This window comes from Desmodus rotundus, chromosome 8 (genome assembly GCF_022682495.2).
Source record: "Desmodus rotundus isolate HL8 chromosome 8, HLdesRot8A.1, whole genome shotgun sequence".
NCBI lineage: Eukaryota > Metazoa > Chordata > Mammalia > Chiroptera > Phyllostomidae > Desmodus > Desmodus rotundus.
Window position 1 is genome coordinate 100,857,299 of NC_071394.1, and position 15,067 is coordinate 100,872,365.

The window sequence follows — 15,067 nt, forward strand, 5'->3', positions numbered from 1 at the left end:
GGATAGGTTGCAAGAGACCTCAATTCATTCCTTGGCTCCTTCCAATCTTTTGAAAGTTCTCAAAACTGAAGAGCCAGACTGGCCCGCTTTCCTGGGAGTCTCATAATTGGGACGAGGGCTTAATTGGCATGTTTGTTTCCTCCAAGGGTTGGCTGGCAGAGGATCCTCACACCGACAAAATAGGCTCGCTTTGCTTTTGTTCTTAGCAGCACTGTGTGCCCATAGCAACAGTGGGTGAAACCAACAGAGTTGAATAGAAAAAGCACCCAGAGTTCACGTGAAGGTTGATTGCCTTGGTGAAGTTGACACACTTGCACAGATGGAAATGATTTTACCGGGTTCTGAAAAATGGGCTTGTCAACCCCATCGATACAGGGTGTAGCAAAAGTAGGTTTACAGTTGTTTGTATGGAAAGTAGCACAATAATTAATATGTAGTAGTACAAGAAAAAACTTTTCACACACTCGCAACTGTAAACCTACATTTGCCCCATCCTGCACCTATCGTGTCTCTTGTTTTCTTTAAGATTAGGAGTCCAGCCAGGAGGTCTGTGTAATGAAAGATGTTTGTAGAATCCATTTCCATTCTGCCTGAAGCCATCTGCTTTATGTCTATAATAAACAAGGAGGTTTTCCACCACTTGCACGGGCCTGGTCCTGTTCCAGGCACTCAACACAAGGTGAATTGACTGCCTCCCAAGCTATGAACATTAGCACATTACATCTACAGTGACGGGCACTTAACCTTCCCAGCTTGCCTTTCCTCTGTGTCTCTGCAACGGCCTGTGACAAATGGGCCGAGGGGCTCGTGCTTAGTTAGAATTTAGTACATGTGGGGCATCAGCCAGCATCACATTACCTGGTGATTGAGGTAAAATGTTGGAACAGGGAAGACCAGCCTCTGGGAAGCTGGGGTAACCTGACCTTCACCAGGCAGAGGGGTCCTGGCGGTAGCCATCCTGGAGCTTGCTGATGCGCCACCGTGGGAGCACTAGAGAGCTCTTTCCAAAATAGAAATATGAGGTCACACCCCTGTTTAAAATCCTCCAGAGGCTAAGCCCTGGCTGGTGTGGCTCAGTGGGTTGAGTGCCGGCCTGTGAACTAAAATCCTCCAGAGGCTTCTCATTGTCCAAAGAATGAAATCCTCCACAGACCCCTTGGGGCCCTGCATGATTCTTGCGGATTCATCTTGGGCCACCCACACATTAGCTCATACCCATATGTGGCCACATCGACATGCTTTCAGTTCATGATGCACCTTTGGTGGTGGTTTCTGGACGTTTACAGCGCTGGTCCCGGTGCCCGACACACCCTTTAATAGCCTCTTCATCAGCTCAACTCCTGCGCCTTTCCTGCCCTCACTCACAGGTCACTTCAGAGAGCCAGCACCTAAATAGGTGAGCGTGTTACTTTTCTGTGGCTGCTGTAACAAATCGCCACAAACTATTGGCTTAAAACAGCACAATTTCATTTTACGGTTCTGTTCTTCTTTCAGAAGTCTGCAGTCCAGGTGTCATCAGGGCTGTGTACCTTCTGAAGGTGCTAGGGGAGAGTCTCTTTCCTCGCCAGCTCCCTGTGTGGAGGCCGCTTGCACTGCGTGGCTCAGGGCCCCTTCCTCCACGGTCAAAGCCAGCAGCATAGCATCCTCTCTCCTTTCTGAGCGCCGCTTTGGTCCTTGCCTCTTAGTCTATCTCACTCTCCTGCCTCCCTCTTATTAGGACCCTCGTGATGAAATCGGGCCACCTGGATGATCCAGGATAACCTCTCCGTTTCAGGATCCTTACTTTAATCACATCTGCAAAGTCCCTTTGCCTGGCAAGTGGCAGCCCGTCAGCACTCCTGTTCTCCAGGGCAGAGGGGTGACCTTGGCGTTCCTGTGCAGGAGACCAGAATGTTCCTGTTGGTGGGATCCTGGCGTTGAAGACGGCACAACAGGGCAGGAATGGCTTATGTGACTTCTGTCTGAGTCAGGTGGGGTGGGGTACTGGGGAGTGGTCTTAAGTTCCTCCAGGAAGCCAGAAAGGTCATATTATATCTCTGGAAGGCCCTGTCTACTGACTGTTGGGGACAAAACCAGAGAAAGAAGGAAGTCGTCTGAAAGGAACAGTGCGTGGTCGGGGACAGTCATTCCCTCCTTCATTCCACACATTTCCTGAGCCCCTGTGTGCTGTGCTATGCACCATGCAGGAGTTGAGGGGACCTCCAGGAAGGAGAAACCACCCTGCAGGAATTCTTCTGCTTGGGGAAGAGTGACAAGGAAACAAAGCAGTGACGGTTCTGTGGTTGATGAAGGCAGGAAGCGATCAAATGTGTAACAGGTACATTAGCATGACAGGGGAGGAGGGCATTGAGAAAGACCCCAAGGAGAAAACCCTGACAGCAGGGCTGAGGGGGGCGTTTCAGGTGCTTGGAACAGCGCTTGTTGCAGAAGCAAGGAGGAAGGAAGCCCCGTGTTGTGGGGAGCGGATGCAGTGCGGGCTGGGCGACATAAAGTGGGAAGCCGGGCACTGGAGACGGCGCTGGGGCCCCAGGTGGGACTGTTTGCCTGGTCTCCACTTTCATGATGAGTTCCAAGAAGGCTATCTGCTGCCTTTTCAACTTGTTAAGCCCTTCAATAGCAATTAGTGCTCACTCTGTGGACCTCCATTAAATGCTTATTGATAAGAAGTCTTTCCCAATAGCAAAAGTCTCCCACGCTTGCGTCGCCTTGCTAGGTATTATTAGATGATAGAGCAGATGAGTCACTTTTACGGGATTCTTCTGGCCTCATGTGTCCAATGAGACTTGCATTCAAATCAGAGCCTGGCTTATTCTCCTGGTGGACCCCTATTCTGGTATTTTTCTAGGTCTGAGCTTGGGAGAGTGTGTGGTTGAAGCAAGTTAGAGTATGCAGACGATGCAGGTGGACGGCCTCGTTCCTGAGCCTGCGGCTGCGTGCCCACTGCCTCCTCCAGCCTGTGGTGCTGTCCAGACAGGACAAGTCACCGCTAGAGCGGCGGGCCCATGTGCCCATGGCAAGCAAAGAAAGTAAAGACACTTATTAAATGCCATTTTTTCTTCTTCCCAGCCGCACACTTCATTACCACTGATGCCACTATTCAAACAAATGTTCTAATTTACAGTCTCTGGGAACTTTTGGAAAAATGGATCAAAACCCCAGGTTACCTGAAATGCTGCAGTGACATGTTTTAATGGCCCTAAAAATTATACTTTGTCAAAGTGAAATAGAATTTTGAAAGGCTTCATAATAGTTGTGAAAAACAGCCAGCCTCTTCGGATAACACTTATCACAAGGCTGCTCTTATGAATCGCTCAGCACACCCTGCAAATATCTCATTAAATCATCCACCCTCCCTGGGAAGAAGCGAGCAGCAGCAGCTTGCAGACTGCCTTTTTTTCCTACAGTAGGAGTGTTCCTGCTGCCTCAAAAGGAATCTGAAGAAACCACAAACCACCTAGGTTGAGAGTTTTTTATCTTCACAATGTAACTTGGAGTACATCCCAAACAGTTCTCTACATTAGGAGGTGCGCTGGGCCTTCCCACGCCAGGATTCGGGTTTGCTCTCCGGCTGGACCTTTTCATTGTTCATGGAGCCCTACTCTGGCCTGGCTCTGAGCTTGGAGCTGACTGAGACTCAGAGGTGAAGAAAACCCTGCTCCTGCTCTTCAGGAGCTTACTGTCTGGTGTGCAGGAAAGACACAAGAGCAGGTTTTCCCAATAGATGTGGTATGTGAATTGCTACAGGTAGGTCAGAGATGAGCTAACCCGAGCTGAGTGTGAGAAGAGCCATCTCAGCAGCCTTCTGCACTGTCAGCTCCCTCCCTGACAGTTGCATCTCCAACTCTTTGGCAGATACTGTGGAAATCCTGTTCCCAACTCCCTTTACCTCACTGATTCCCACTGGAGAGGCTGCAAAGCCAAATACTTGCTTTTCTCGCCTCCCCTGTCGTTAGAATGGCCACGTGACCTAGTTCTGGCCAATGAGACAGAAGCAAAATCAACAGTGGGGGTAGGGGGTATCCATAAAAGCTCTTGTGTTCTTCAGTAAGAGGGACAACCAGCCTAGCATAGCACCTGGATTCTTCCTCTTGCCTTGATTGCATTCATGATGGCTGTGGCTAGAGCAGCGATCCTGTGAGCATGAGGGAGAAGCTGAGGTCATTGGTTAGGAAGAGATCCGATGCTCGCAGCTGCCAACATCCTGACTTTTCATCATGTGGAAAACAAATAACCTCTATTTGTTTAAGCCACTGAGGTTAGGCTTCTAGGACTTGCAGCCAAATGCATCCCTAATGATAACAGGCACCTAGCAGGCAGTCCAGATAAGTGTTTGAAGTTATAAATAATGTGACCACCTGAGCTGGGTCTTAACAGATCGGGGTATGCTGGAGGTATTTCAGTTGGAGGAAACTGAAGCAGCATTGAGGCAGGAAGCCATGAGAAGCCCACAAAGGAGCCACTAACAAGTTCATTGTTACTAGAATATAAAGTAAGAGGCAGGCAGTGGTTAGATACAAGCCTAGAGAAGCAGACAACAGGGGCCAGATTAAAATAGTTTCCTTAGACTCAACGAAGGTCCCAGGTTCCAGTGACGTAACTCTCCATGTTACCCCTGGAACTGCAGAATTATAGCGAAGGCCACCACAGCAAGAGGAAGAGAAAGGAAGGGAATTCATCTCTCCTGTTGGCCACCGTATTGGTTACCTATTGCTGCATAACAAATTACCCCCAAACTTAGCAGGTTAAAACAATGCACACTTACGATCTTATTGTTTCTGTAGGTCAGAAATATAGACGTGGCTTAACTCTGTCTTCTGACCCAGAGTCTCTTAGAAGACACAGGGCTGCAGTCTCATCTGAAGACTCAGCTGGGGGAGGATCTGCTTCCTCGTTCACTTGCACGGTTATTGTCAGGGTTCAGCTCCTCACCCCGTGGTCTCTCCGTGAGGCAACTCACAAGAGGGCAGCTGACTTTTTCAGAATGAGCAAGTGAGAAAGCAGAAGGAAGCCTGTGTCTCTTTGTAGCATCTCCCAGAAGTGGAATTCCCCTCCTTTGCTGTATTCTATTCATTAGAAGCAAGTTACAAGTCCAGCCCACCCTGAAGGTGAGGGGACAGCAGGTGAATACTGGCAGGCGGGGGTCACTGGGGGCCATTGTGGAAGCTGCCAACCACAAGCGCACTGCCTTCCTTTCTCCTTCTCCTCTCCCTGGCCACGGAGCAGCAGCAGCATCTCTTTTACCGTTGTCCTTATCATCACCACAGCCACCGTGATTACTGATTAAACAATCCTTATGTACCAGACACTTCCCATATGTAGCTCATTTACCCTCACAACAACCACGTAAGAGTAAGTAATATTATCCCCATCTTGAAGGTTGAAAAGCTGAAGCTCAGAGAGGGACTGTGATATGCCCTCCATCACACAGCCAGTCAGAGGAAGAGCTGGGAGTCCCTCCAAGGCCTGGCTGCAGTGTAGCTCCTCACCACGGCTCCTGGAGGCGGCACCTCCGAGGCCGTGAGGAAAGTTCGGGGATGATGGATAGGTTCATTATCTTGATCATCTGCCAGCCTGCCCTGGGGCCCAGGCTGCTTTCTGCTTTCCTGTAAGCTCACGGGGGCTAAGAGCCACAGAGCACAGAGACAAGAGGGTGGGCCAGGCCCTCTCAAAATGTTTGGGCCCCGCGTAAAGGACAGTGGGTAAAATCAGAAAAGATTTGTAAATTAGATAATAACCCTGTAAGAATATTAATTTCCTGATTTTAATCATTGCTCTACCAGTGTATAAAAAATATCTTTGTTCTTAGAAAACACATACTATTTAGAGGTAAAGAAGTGTTATGTCTATGACTTTCAAACATTTCAGAAAAAAATAATTTGTAGGTAACTACAGGTGTGTGTATGTGGAGAGAAAGATAAAGCAAGCGTGGTGAGATGTTAAAATTTGGGGAATCTGGGTAAAGGGTATATAGGAATCTTTGCATGAGTTTTACAGTTTTTATTGTTGTCATAAATTACTTTAAAATACGTCTTTTTAATGTACTGGTTTACTCTGGGACCTGAGTTCTACTTGGGCTATCAAAGATGACATTATCTGGGGCCTTGCATACCTCTTTTGACCCTGAGGAGACCCTTCAGAGACCAGGGAGGGTACAGAGCTTACAAGCAGAACACAGTCTCTGAGGTCAGGCTGCCGGGGTTTCAGCCCTGGCCCTGCAGCTTCTAAGGTCCCTGAGACGTATAAGTAACCATTCAGTTTGTCGAAAGGATTTGGTGAGACAGGCATATACTTTGTTGCAGTGCCCAGCATAGTTCTTGGCCCATGGCGAGCCCTTCATAAATATCATTGTTGTTATTACTGTCTCCGTCATCTAACAAGTGAGAAGTAATGTCCTGTGTGAGGCTTAGAGACTGATCTCAACAGTTGTCTTGGTGCCAACTCCCTGACACGAGTTTTTGTCCCCATAAGGCAGAGTGGCCACTGCACCAGGTGTGAACGTGCCTGACAAGATGAAGAGCCGCATCCCTGTGGTGCTCCTGGCCTGTGGTTCCTTCAACCCCATCACCAACATGCACCTGCGCCTGTTCGAGGTGGCCAGAGACCACCTGCACCAAACAGGTCAGCCGGGGCCACACCCAGTGGAAGAACTGGTGGGCGGGGCCTCGTGGGGCTTTGCCGGCTGCTGTCATCAACACCATTACTAAAGCTGCTTGGTTATTCATTCACAGCATAACTGGTGGCATACATCTCTTCCATCATATTCTGAGGGCTAACGGCCCTGACCCAAGTGACAAGTACCAGTCATATCCCTGGCCATAGAGTGGAATCCTTCTCGGGTTCCCCCGCACCCCTGCCCACCTCATGCTGCCCATGAATGCTAGACTCTGAGCACTTCAGAGAACCTGTGTCTTGGTGAGGGCGTCCTTCCTGCCGCCCCCAGACAGCACTTACCTACACAGGCGAAGAGGTAGCACGTGCCCTTGAGAACCTCTGCTACTCTTCAGTGGGTAAGCAAACTTTCTACAGCTGACCCTTGAACAATGTGGGGGTTAGGGTCACTGACCCCCTGCACAGCTGAAAATCCACGTAAAACTTTCAACTCTCCCAAAACTCAGTTGTATGGAATTCTCATACACTACTGGTAGAAATGTGAGTGGTGCAATGGCTGTGGAAGACAGCTTGGCAATTTCTTCCAAGGTAAGTGTTTACCTAGCGTATGATTCAGCTGCTCCATACCTATTGGCCCGAGAGAAATTGAAGCATATGCTCCTGCAAAGATGTGTGCAGGAAAGTGCAGAGCAGCTTCCATGGCAATAGCCCCAACCTGGAAACAGTCCAAGCATCCGTCAACGTGTGACTGCAAACAGATGGCGCTGCATCCCTACAGTGGAGTAGTACTCAGCAATAAAAAAGATTTAACCCAAAGCACAGGTGCATCTCGCTACTCTGAGTAGAATAAGCCAGACCTAAAAAGAGTACACGCTGTATGTATTTCATTTATATAAAATTCTAGAAATTCTACCTGAAGCCTATATAATTTCATTAACCAATGTCTCACCCCAGTAAATTCAATAAAAATAAATAAACAGGTAGATAGATAAATAAATTCTGGAAATTTCAAACTAATCTGCAGTGACAGCAAACAGACTAGTAGTTGGGACATCAGGGAGCAGCACGGGGCAGGGGGAAGGATGACACAGCGGCCCAAGGAAAGTGTGGGGTGATGGATAGGTTCGTTATCTTGATTGTGGTATTGGCTTCACGGGTGTATTCGTGTGTCAAACTTACCACATTATACCCTTTAAATATGTATGGTTTATTGTATGCCAGTTATACCTCCATAAAAAATGCTAAATTAAAAAAAAACTCCACAAGGTTGCTTCAGTCCTATATAAAATGGGATACCGTAAATTCTGTGGGACAAATGACCCAATTTCTTTAACAAATAAGAAAGAGAGAGGAATTAGAAACAGTTCAATTAAACAGAGATATAAGAGACATAAACCAAATACCATGCATGGGCCTTATTTGAATCCTGATTCAAGTCAACCATAAAATGATATTCATGAGTGGGGGAGGTCTGAACACTGACTAGATATTAGATGGTATTAAAGAATTATTGTTTAATTTTTAAGGTCAATAATTTCTGTTGTATTAAAATGAAAAGTGTCTTTCTCTCTTAGGAAAAAATTGTATGCCCTTGGTCCAGCACTTCCACTTCACAAAATTTATCCTAAAGCAAGTATTTGGGGGGAAAAGAGAGTATTTCTTTTAGGGGGAAAGAAGGAACATACTCCCTATGTATTTTTAAATAGTGTGCAGAATAATGTTCTTTCAGGGTGTATAGCTTCTGCTTGGCTTGCTGTGAATATCTGCTGGACTCAACCCCTGAGTAGCTTTTCCTGCCAACTTTGACTCATCAGAAGTGGCTTTATGGGCAGTGTCTTTGCTGGGAGCTTTCTTAGGGCAGGGCCTGTACTCTGCTTTCTAGAACGTGCTGCCTCGCAGACAGCTACATGCACACACTGTGTTGGGGACTTCAGGTGCTTGAGGTTCTTGCAGACTCTGCTTCACCCACATGGTAGGACTCTGGCAGGACCCCGTGAGGTGTCAGAGAGTATTCCTGGTCCCCAGAGGTCATGGTAACCACAGAATGCATGGATAAACATTTTATTACATATGATTTCTATTGTTGGGGTATTAGTAGGTAAAGGGGCCTTGGTCACAAATGACCTCCAGTACCTTCTTTGCCTATATTCTTAGTCATTCCTCTACAGAAAGTACTTGGTCATTTTGAAAGTGCGCAATGAATTTTCCTGCCTGTGTCTTTGAATGTTGTATGTTGGGTTGGCACCTTTCAACATTGCACAGATATTTACTGCATCTTTCCCAGGCCAGGCACTGTTACTGGAAATAGAGTTGATTAAATTGTATCCCCTGCCCTGAAGGAGTGCACAGTTTCATGGGACTAGAGATGCACAGCAGCAGGTGATTGTGGCACGAGGTGCAAAGGAGGAATGTCTCCCACCTGGCAGTAGCGGGAAACTTCTTGGAGGTGACACCCAAGGCTTGGGGAATGTGAAAGACTTAAGCAGGCACAGTTTGGGGGGATGCACAGAGAAGGCGGAATAGGTAAAGCACGGAGGTGGAGGGAGCCACATTCCAGCACATGGGGGAGAGAAGAGGCTGGTAGATAGGGAGGACCAGGTCATGGAAAAGGGGACTTTTTTGCCACCAGGAGGGGTATGTGGTCTGAATTTCCCTTCTCTGCATAGTCAAGCATCGTGTCTCCCCTGCACACAGCCCCAGTTGCTGACGGCAGCCTCCCACAGCCCCAGATCTGTGCACCAGGCTATAATCCAACCCGCCCCCTCTCCAGGGACAAATATTTAAACAGAGCCATTTCTCTCAATCAGAATCAGCTCACGGTTAAGGCTGGATGAAAATCTGGCCCCACAGCTGACTTTCTTTTTTCTTGAAGAAAACTAAATCTCCCTTCTGTTGGTGTATTTTCACTAAGAAAAAAACTCATAATTTTTATTTTGTATTGCATTGCATATAAACTGAATTAAACAAGCTAAGGCAATTTGTTTAGTACCTTTAAATAGAAATTAATAGTGTCTTCCTAGTTTGCTGCAGTAGCTCTAATTTTGAACTCTTTCCCTTTTCCTAAGCATCCCTTCTTCAAGCTGCAATTGTCCTTCCTTCGTTTGTTTCATACCTTTCCTCCTGGAACAACAATGAAAGCTTAAACTGACAGAAGCCCTATAATATATCAAAACTTTTAACTACCTAAAGTGAAAACTTAGATCTGTAGATTTTCATTAATACACTCACAAAGTCGTACCTGCTCAAAGGGTAAAATGTTGAACACGCTATTTTTTTTACCCTCTTGTACCTGAAAGACTATGGGAATAAGATGGGCCGGCGGGGATGTGTGGCGTCTGTGGGTTTTCTGTATTTCACGGTGCTGGCCTCTAACCAGAGGCACTCCCTTGCCTTGCCCTGCATGCTGACCGGGCGGGCGCTCTCCGAGAGGGTTCTCAAAGCCTTGATGGGTGAACATGTGTGGTGGTCGTGGGTGGTTTCGGAAGTTCATTTGGGATTTTTATTCTCGATCTGCTGGTTTGGGGCAGAAACGATTGAACCCAGCATATGACAAGTCAAGCGTATCAGACACACCTAAAGCATCTCTCTCAGGATTCGAGCCTGATTTTCTCTGAAAACATTGGATGTATTCCCAATTGTAAGCAATTGTTTTCCCAACATGTAGTCACAACCTTACTAATGGAAGTTGAATTCAATTTGTATTCTGTTTTCTTTTATATCAACGGCTTATTATTTCTAGTCAATATAATTTGGCTGTTGGCCTATATTTTAGCAACAGTCTACATGCATTTCATTTTTCAAATCAAACTTTCTGCTGGTTTAATTAATGTTTATTTTTTTTAAGATTTTATTTATTTATTTTTAGAGAGAGGGGAAGGGAGGGAGAAAGAAAGGGAGAGGAACATCAATGTGTGGTTTTCTCTTGCACACCCCCTACTGGGGACCTGGCTTACAACCCAGGTATGTGCCCTGACTGGGAATCAAACCGGTGACCCTTTGCTTTGCAGGGCGGCACTCAATCCACTGAGCCACACCAGCCAGGCTTAATTAATATTTATTAATGACAGCACAGCACCTGTTTGTTTTGTGTATCTAACAAACTTGTACCATCCTTACTGTTTGCTAGGTAGTGTTCTAAATGCATTACACGAACTCATTTAACCTTCATAACAATCCTGGGAGGTGGGAGCTGTTACTCCCTATTTTTCAGATGGGGAGGCTGAGGCTCAGAGATTTAGTAACTTACCTGAGGTTACACAGCCAGTAAGCAGTAGAGACAGTTTGCCCCAGATTCTGTGCTCATAACCACCATGTCATGTTGCCTCCATTCATTCAGCAAATTACCTGTTGAGCTGGGAACTCTGCTAGGTGCAGACATAATATGGGAGCAAAAGTGGTGTCTGTGCTCCTGCGGGGGGCGGGATGGGGGGGAGGTATGCCTTAGTCACCTAGGGCACTAAAGTGTAACAGAAATACTGTAGACCGGGTGACTTAAAGACAACAGAAGTTTATCTGTATTGTTCTGAAGACTGGAAGCCCAGGGTTGGGGTGCCAGCATGATGAGGCTCTGGGGAGAACTCAATTCCGGGTTGCAGACTGCTGACTCCTTATTGAATCCTCACACTTGGAATCAGGCAGAGACCGGAAGCAGGTTTTCTCACGACTCTTAGAAGGCACCAATCCCATTCATGAGAGCTTCATCCTTAGGACTTCATCTAAGCCCACTTACCTCCCAGAGGCCCTGCTTCCTAATACCATCACACCGTGGGTAGGGTCTCAACATACAAATTTTGGGAACACAAATATTGAGTCTGTTGCAGGGAGACAGGCATTAATCAAATCCTAGAGAGAAAAAGTTACTCAGGTGACATGTGCCACTAAGGGGAAGTTCCCTTTGCTATCATTGTGAATGGTGAGGCAAGTTGACAAAGGCAGAGAATCCAGGGGAAATGTTTCTGAAAATGTGAGAACTGAGCTGGAGAAGAATAATCAGGCACTTTTTAGGTTAAAGCAGCATTGTCTAAGGTCAGGGGACGAAGGGAAAGGGCATGCTTGGAGGCAGCAGGCCTCTGCGAGGCCTCCTGAACGGGCAAGTCCCTCAGACAGAGTTGGTGAGAGCAACGTCTGGGCGCACCAGCAGAAAGTAGGGGAGTGGTGGGGGCTCGGACCAGAGTCTGAAAGGCCAAGCAAGGAATGTGGACTTCAGGTGAGAGGGACTCAATGAAAGTCTTTATAACCAAGTGGCCACCAGGTAACTCCTATTAGGTGAGATCTTGACACACAGACCCTCAGAGAACCTCTGGAAAAGCAGCTGCTAGAAAGCGCTTAGCAACCTGTATCAGGACAGCTCAAACCTCATCCAGTGCCTGGGTTGCTGGCTCAGAGTTCACACCCTCTTCACCGGGGGAACTGGACTCGGCCGTGGGGCAGGTACACAGCCCCGGACAGCTCCTGCCTGCAGCATGGCCCAGGGTGTGCTTCCCACCTCACTGCTAAGGTGATCTTGTGCAACCTTGTCAGATGTCTGGATAAGGTTCTGGCTGTTACTTGCCTGCTCATCTGGAAACTCTGCCAAATAGGGAAATGACTTATTCTCCGTGAACTCTTGTAGCTCTGAACAGTCATCTTTTTCTACGTGCTCAGAAACTGTCCGTTCCCTGATGTTGCTGTGGTTTGAATTCAGGGTCCCAAACTGTACTCCAGAATCTATCCTTTATGCTTTTCTATGACCAGCGCAACAGATGCCTCCAGAGAGAATAGCACTGGTTTCGTAGACCCATGGAGAGAAAGTGGGCGCAGATCTGCTCTGCTCTCTGAGAGTCTTTGTTCCAGCCTAGGCAGGATTGGGAGGCTTGTGCCTGGCAGCCTGCCAGCACACACACCCCACCCAGCCATGCTCAGCTCTTAGGTACTGGGATTCTCTATTCCCGCTGCTCTTCCTTGGATGTCACAACCCATCAGAGAAAGGATCGCAGAAAAGCAAACCGTAGAGGAGATACACTCCCCCTCCCTGTGGCCCTGGGGTCACAAAAGGAACACCAGCTTTGAAGTTAACCTTCTTGTCAAATACACTCACTAGTCCATGATCTAAGCAATTTACTTCACCCCTCCAGCCTGTTTCCTCAACTGCGACGTGGGAATAAAACCTCCTGACCTTATAAGGTTATAAGAAGGCTTAAATGAAATGATGCACATGAAGTGTCTAGCCCACCTGACATATCCAGTACCCGTCTGGCCTCTCCACTTGCGTCCTGAGCAGGCCCCGACCCAGTGCTGGTTTGAAGCAGCTCCCGTCCTACGGCCATGACCAGACAGGTTCACATAGTAATCTCATATCTGTGCGTGGGAGTGAGGAAAGCACCACGCAGAGTCTCCTGTTTTCTTTAGCCCTTTCTTCATACTTCATGATGTTATTTCCTAACGATCCTGCCCCACGTGTGTGTGGCATCCCAGATTAAATTGCATCGTAAAGATAACAACCCAGTTGAAAGCTTTGTCCTCTTTTTCCTTTAGACAACCTTGAGGAAGGGAGAGGTATCCATTTTATGGCTCCCAGGTTTTCCTCTCAGCAACTTGCATTTTAAATGGAAGCATATTTATTGCAACATCATTTACATCAGCAGTTTTCTGTGTTACATAAAAACATCTTATCAGTGTCCAATATGGTTCATGTGACTGTTGCTATCCCTGTGGTTTTAATTTTGATTCTCTAATATACAGTGAATATAGAGAGAATTGAACGCATCGCGATCAGGTAGTGCTGTGTAATCTGAGATAAGGGGGAATTAAGCTGTAATATTCTATTTAAGGCGGTGACAGCTCCAGTTCTTGGTCTTCTGGGCCTTAGGAGATACCAGGAGAACATGAGTAAATATTATATAATCCCAGCATGTTACTTTAATGTCAGGCTCACATGAACGTTTATTAATCAGATAGAGTGATTTTAATATATATTCATGGGCAGTTCTCCATCCAGCCTGGTCTGAAAAAGTGTTCATTTGCACATTTCTAATTTAAAATTTTTTTTTTTCTGAAGGAGACAGATTTAAGAATGTTGGATTACTCCAGCAATTATGGTATTTGGAGCCAAGATAAGCTTTTCCTTATCATATGAGGCTTCAGAGGTCTCTGGCTACACAAGTGTTAACAGTCCAAATTCTTTCAGAAGAAGGCACTGTTCTGACTTAATAACAATCAGCCTTTTTTGTTGTCCTCATCTGTGTACCTTGGGATATGGCTTAGATGAAGCAGACCCTGGACAGGTCTCTGAGGGGACGGTTTCCATGGCATTGCTTTTGCACCACATTTGACAATGCCGGGTTAGAGGTCAGCAGCATTTAACCGATGAGCGACCTTCATATCGAGGCCCGCAGACGTTTCACGACCCCTGCGTTCCAGTTTTCATTCTGCATCACTGTTGCTCGTACATGCAGGGCTATGAGAATGGGAACCATTACTCACTCATGTCCCCATAAACTGCAAGATGCCTCCCACCTCTCCCCTTTTCTCCTTTCCCCCAGCCAAAGGTACAAATAAAAAAATCAAGGCTTTTTGTTTAATGTGTTGATGATTTAGTTTTACTTTGTCTCATTTCTCAAAAAGAGCTGAAGTTGCAAGCCATGTGTCCAACAAAGAACTAATATCTAGAATATATAAAGAAATCTCAAAACTTAATGAAAACGCAAACTGTTCAATTAGAAAAGAGGAAAAAGACACCAAGAGGCATTTTGCCGAAGAGGATATACAGATGGCAGAGAGGTACATGAAAAGATACTTAACAACACTTGCCATTGCGGACGTGCAACTTTAAGCCACAAGCAGGTGTCACTACTTACCTATTAAAATGACTAAAGTAAAAAACAGTGACAACACTGGATGCTGGAAAGGATGCGGAGAAACTGGGCTGCTCATAATTGTGGGTGGGAGCATAAAATGGCACAACCGCTCCAGGAAACAGTTTGGCAGTTCCTTGTAAAACTAAATATGTAAAATAAAACCGCATCTGACCCAGCAATTATACTCTTGGGCATTTACCCCAGAGAAATGAGAACTTACGTTCACACAGAAACCTGTGCAAAATGTTCATTACAGCTTCAGTTGTAATGACTAAAAACTGAAAGTAATCCAGATGCCCTCCAAGGGCTGAATAGTTAAACTGTGATTCGTCCAAACCATAGAACCTGACTCAGTAATAAAAAGAAACCAACTACAACTGACGACTTTGATGAATCTCCAGGAAATAATGCTGAGTAAAAAAGAAGCCAATCCTAAAAGTTTCCATACTGTATGATTTTTACATAACATTCTTGCAATAATAAAATTATGTAAATGAGAGCAGAGTAGTGCTTGCCATGGGTCGGGGAGGGAGGGGGGAGGGGCGGAAACAGGAGGGAAGTGGGCGTGGTTATAAAAGTTCAACCTGAGGGTCTTTGCAGTGAGCCAAGTGTTGCGTGGCTCT

At 46.5% G+C, this 15,067-nt stretch overlaps 1 protein-coding gene across 9 annotated transcripts in view; it reads left to right on the forward strand.

The window, feature by feature from the left end:
• Positions 1-15,067, forward strand: part of NMNAT3 (nicotinamide nucleotide adenylyltransferase 3) — a 110,085-nt gene that overhangs the window by 41,229 nt on the left and 53,789 nt on the right. For 4 of the 9 annotated variants that reach the window (XM_053929757.2, XM_053929758.2, XM_053929756.2 and 1 more), the window contains exons 2-3: positions 2,187-2,317; positions 6,473-6,618. In XM_053929757.2, coding sequence (XP_053785732.1) covers positions 2,286-2,317; positions 6,473-6,618 — 178 coding nt within the window. In that variant the 5' untranslated portion in view covers positions 2,187-2,285. Of the gene's footprint in view, positions 1-1,772; positions 1,971-2,186; positions 2,318-6,468; positions 6,619-15,067 lie in introns of those variants that run through there. The other 5 variants (XM_024565934.4, XM_045199844.2, XM_045199841.3 and 2 more) reach the window with 4 other exon arrangements.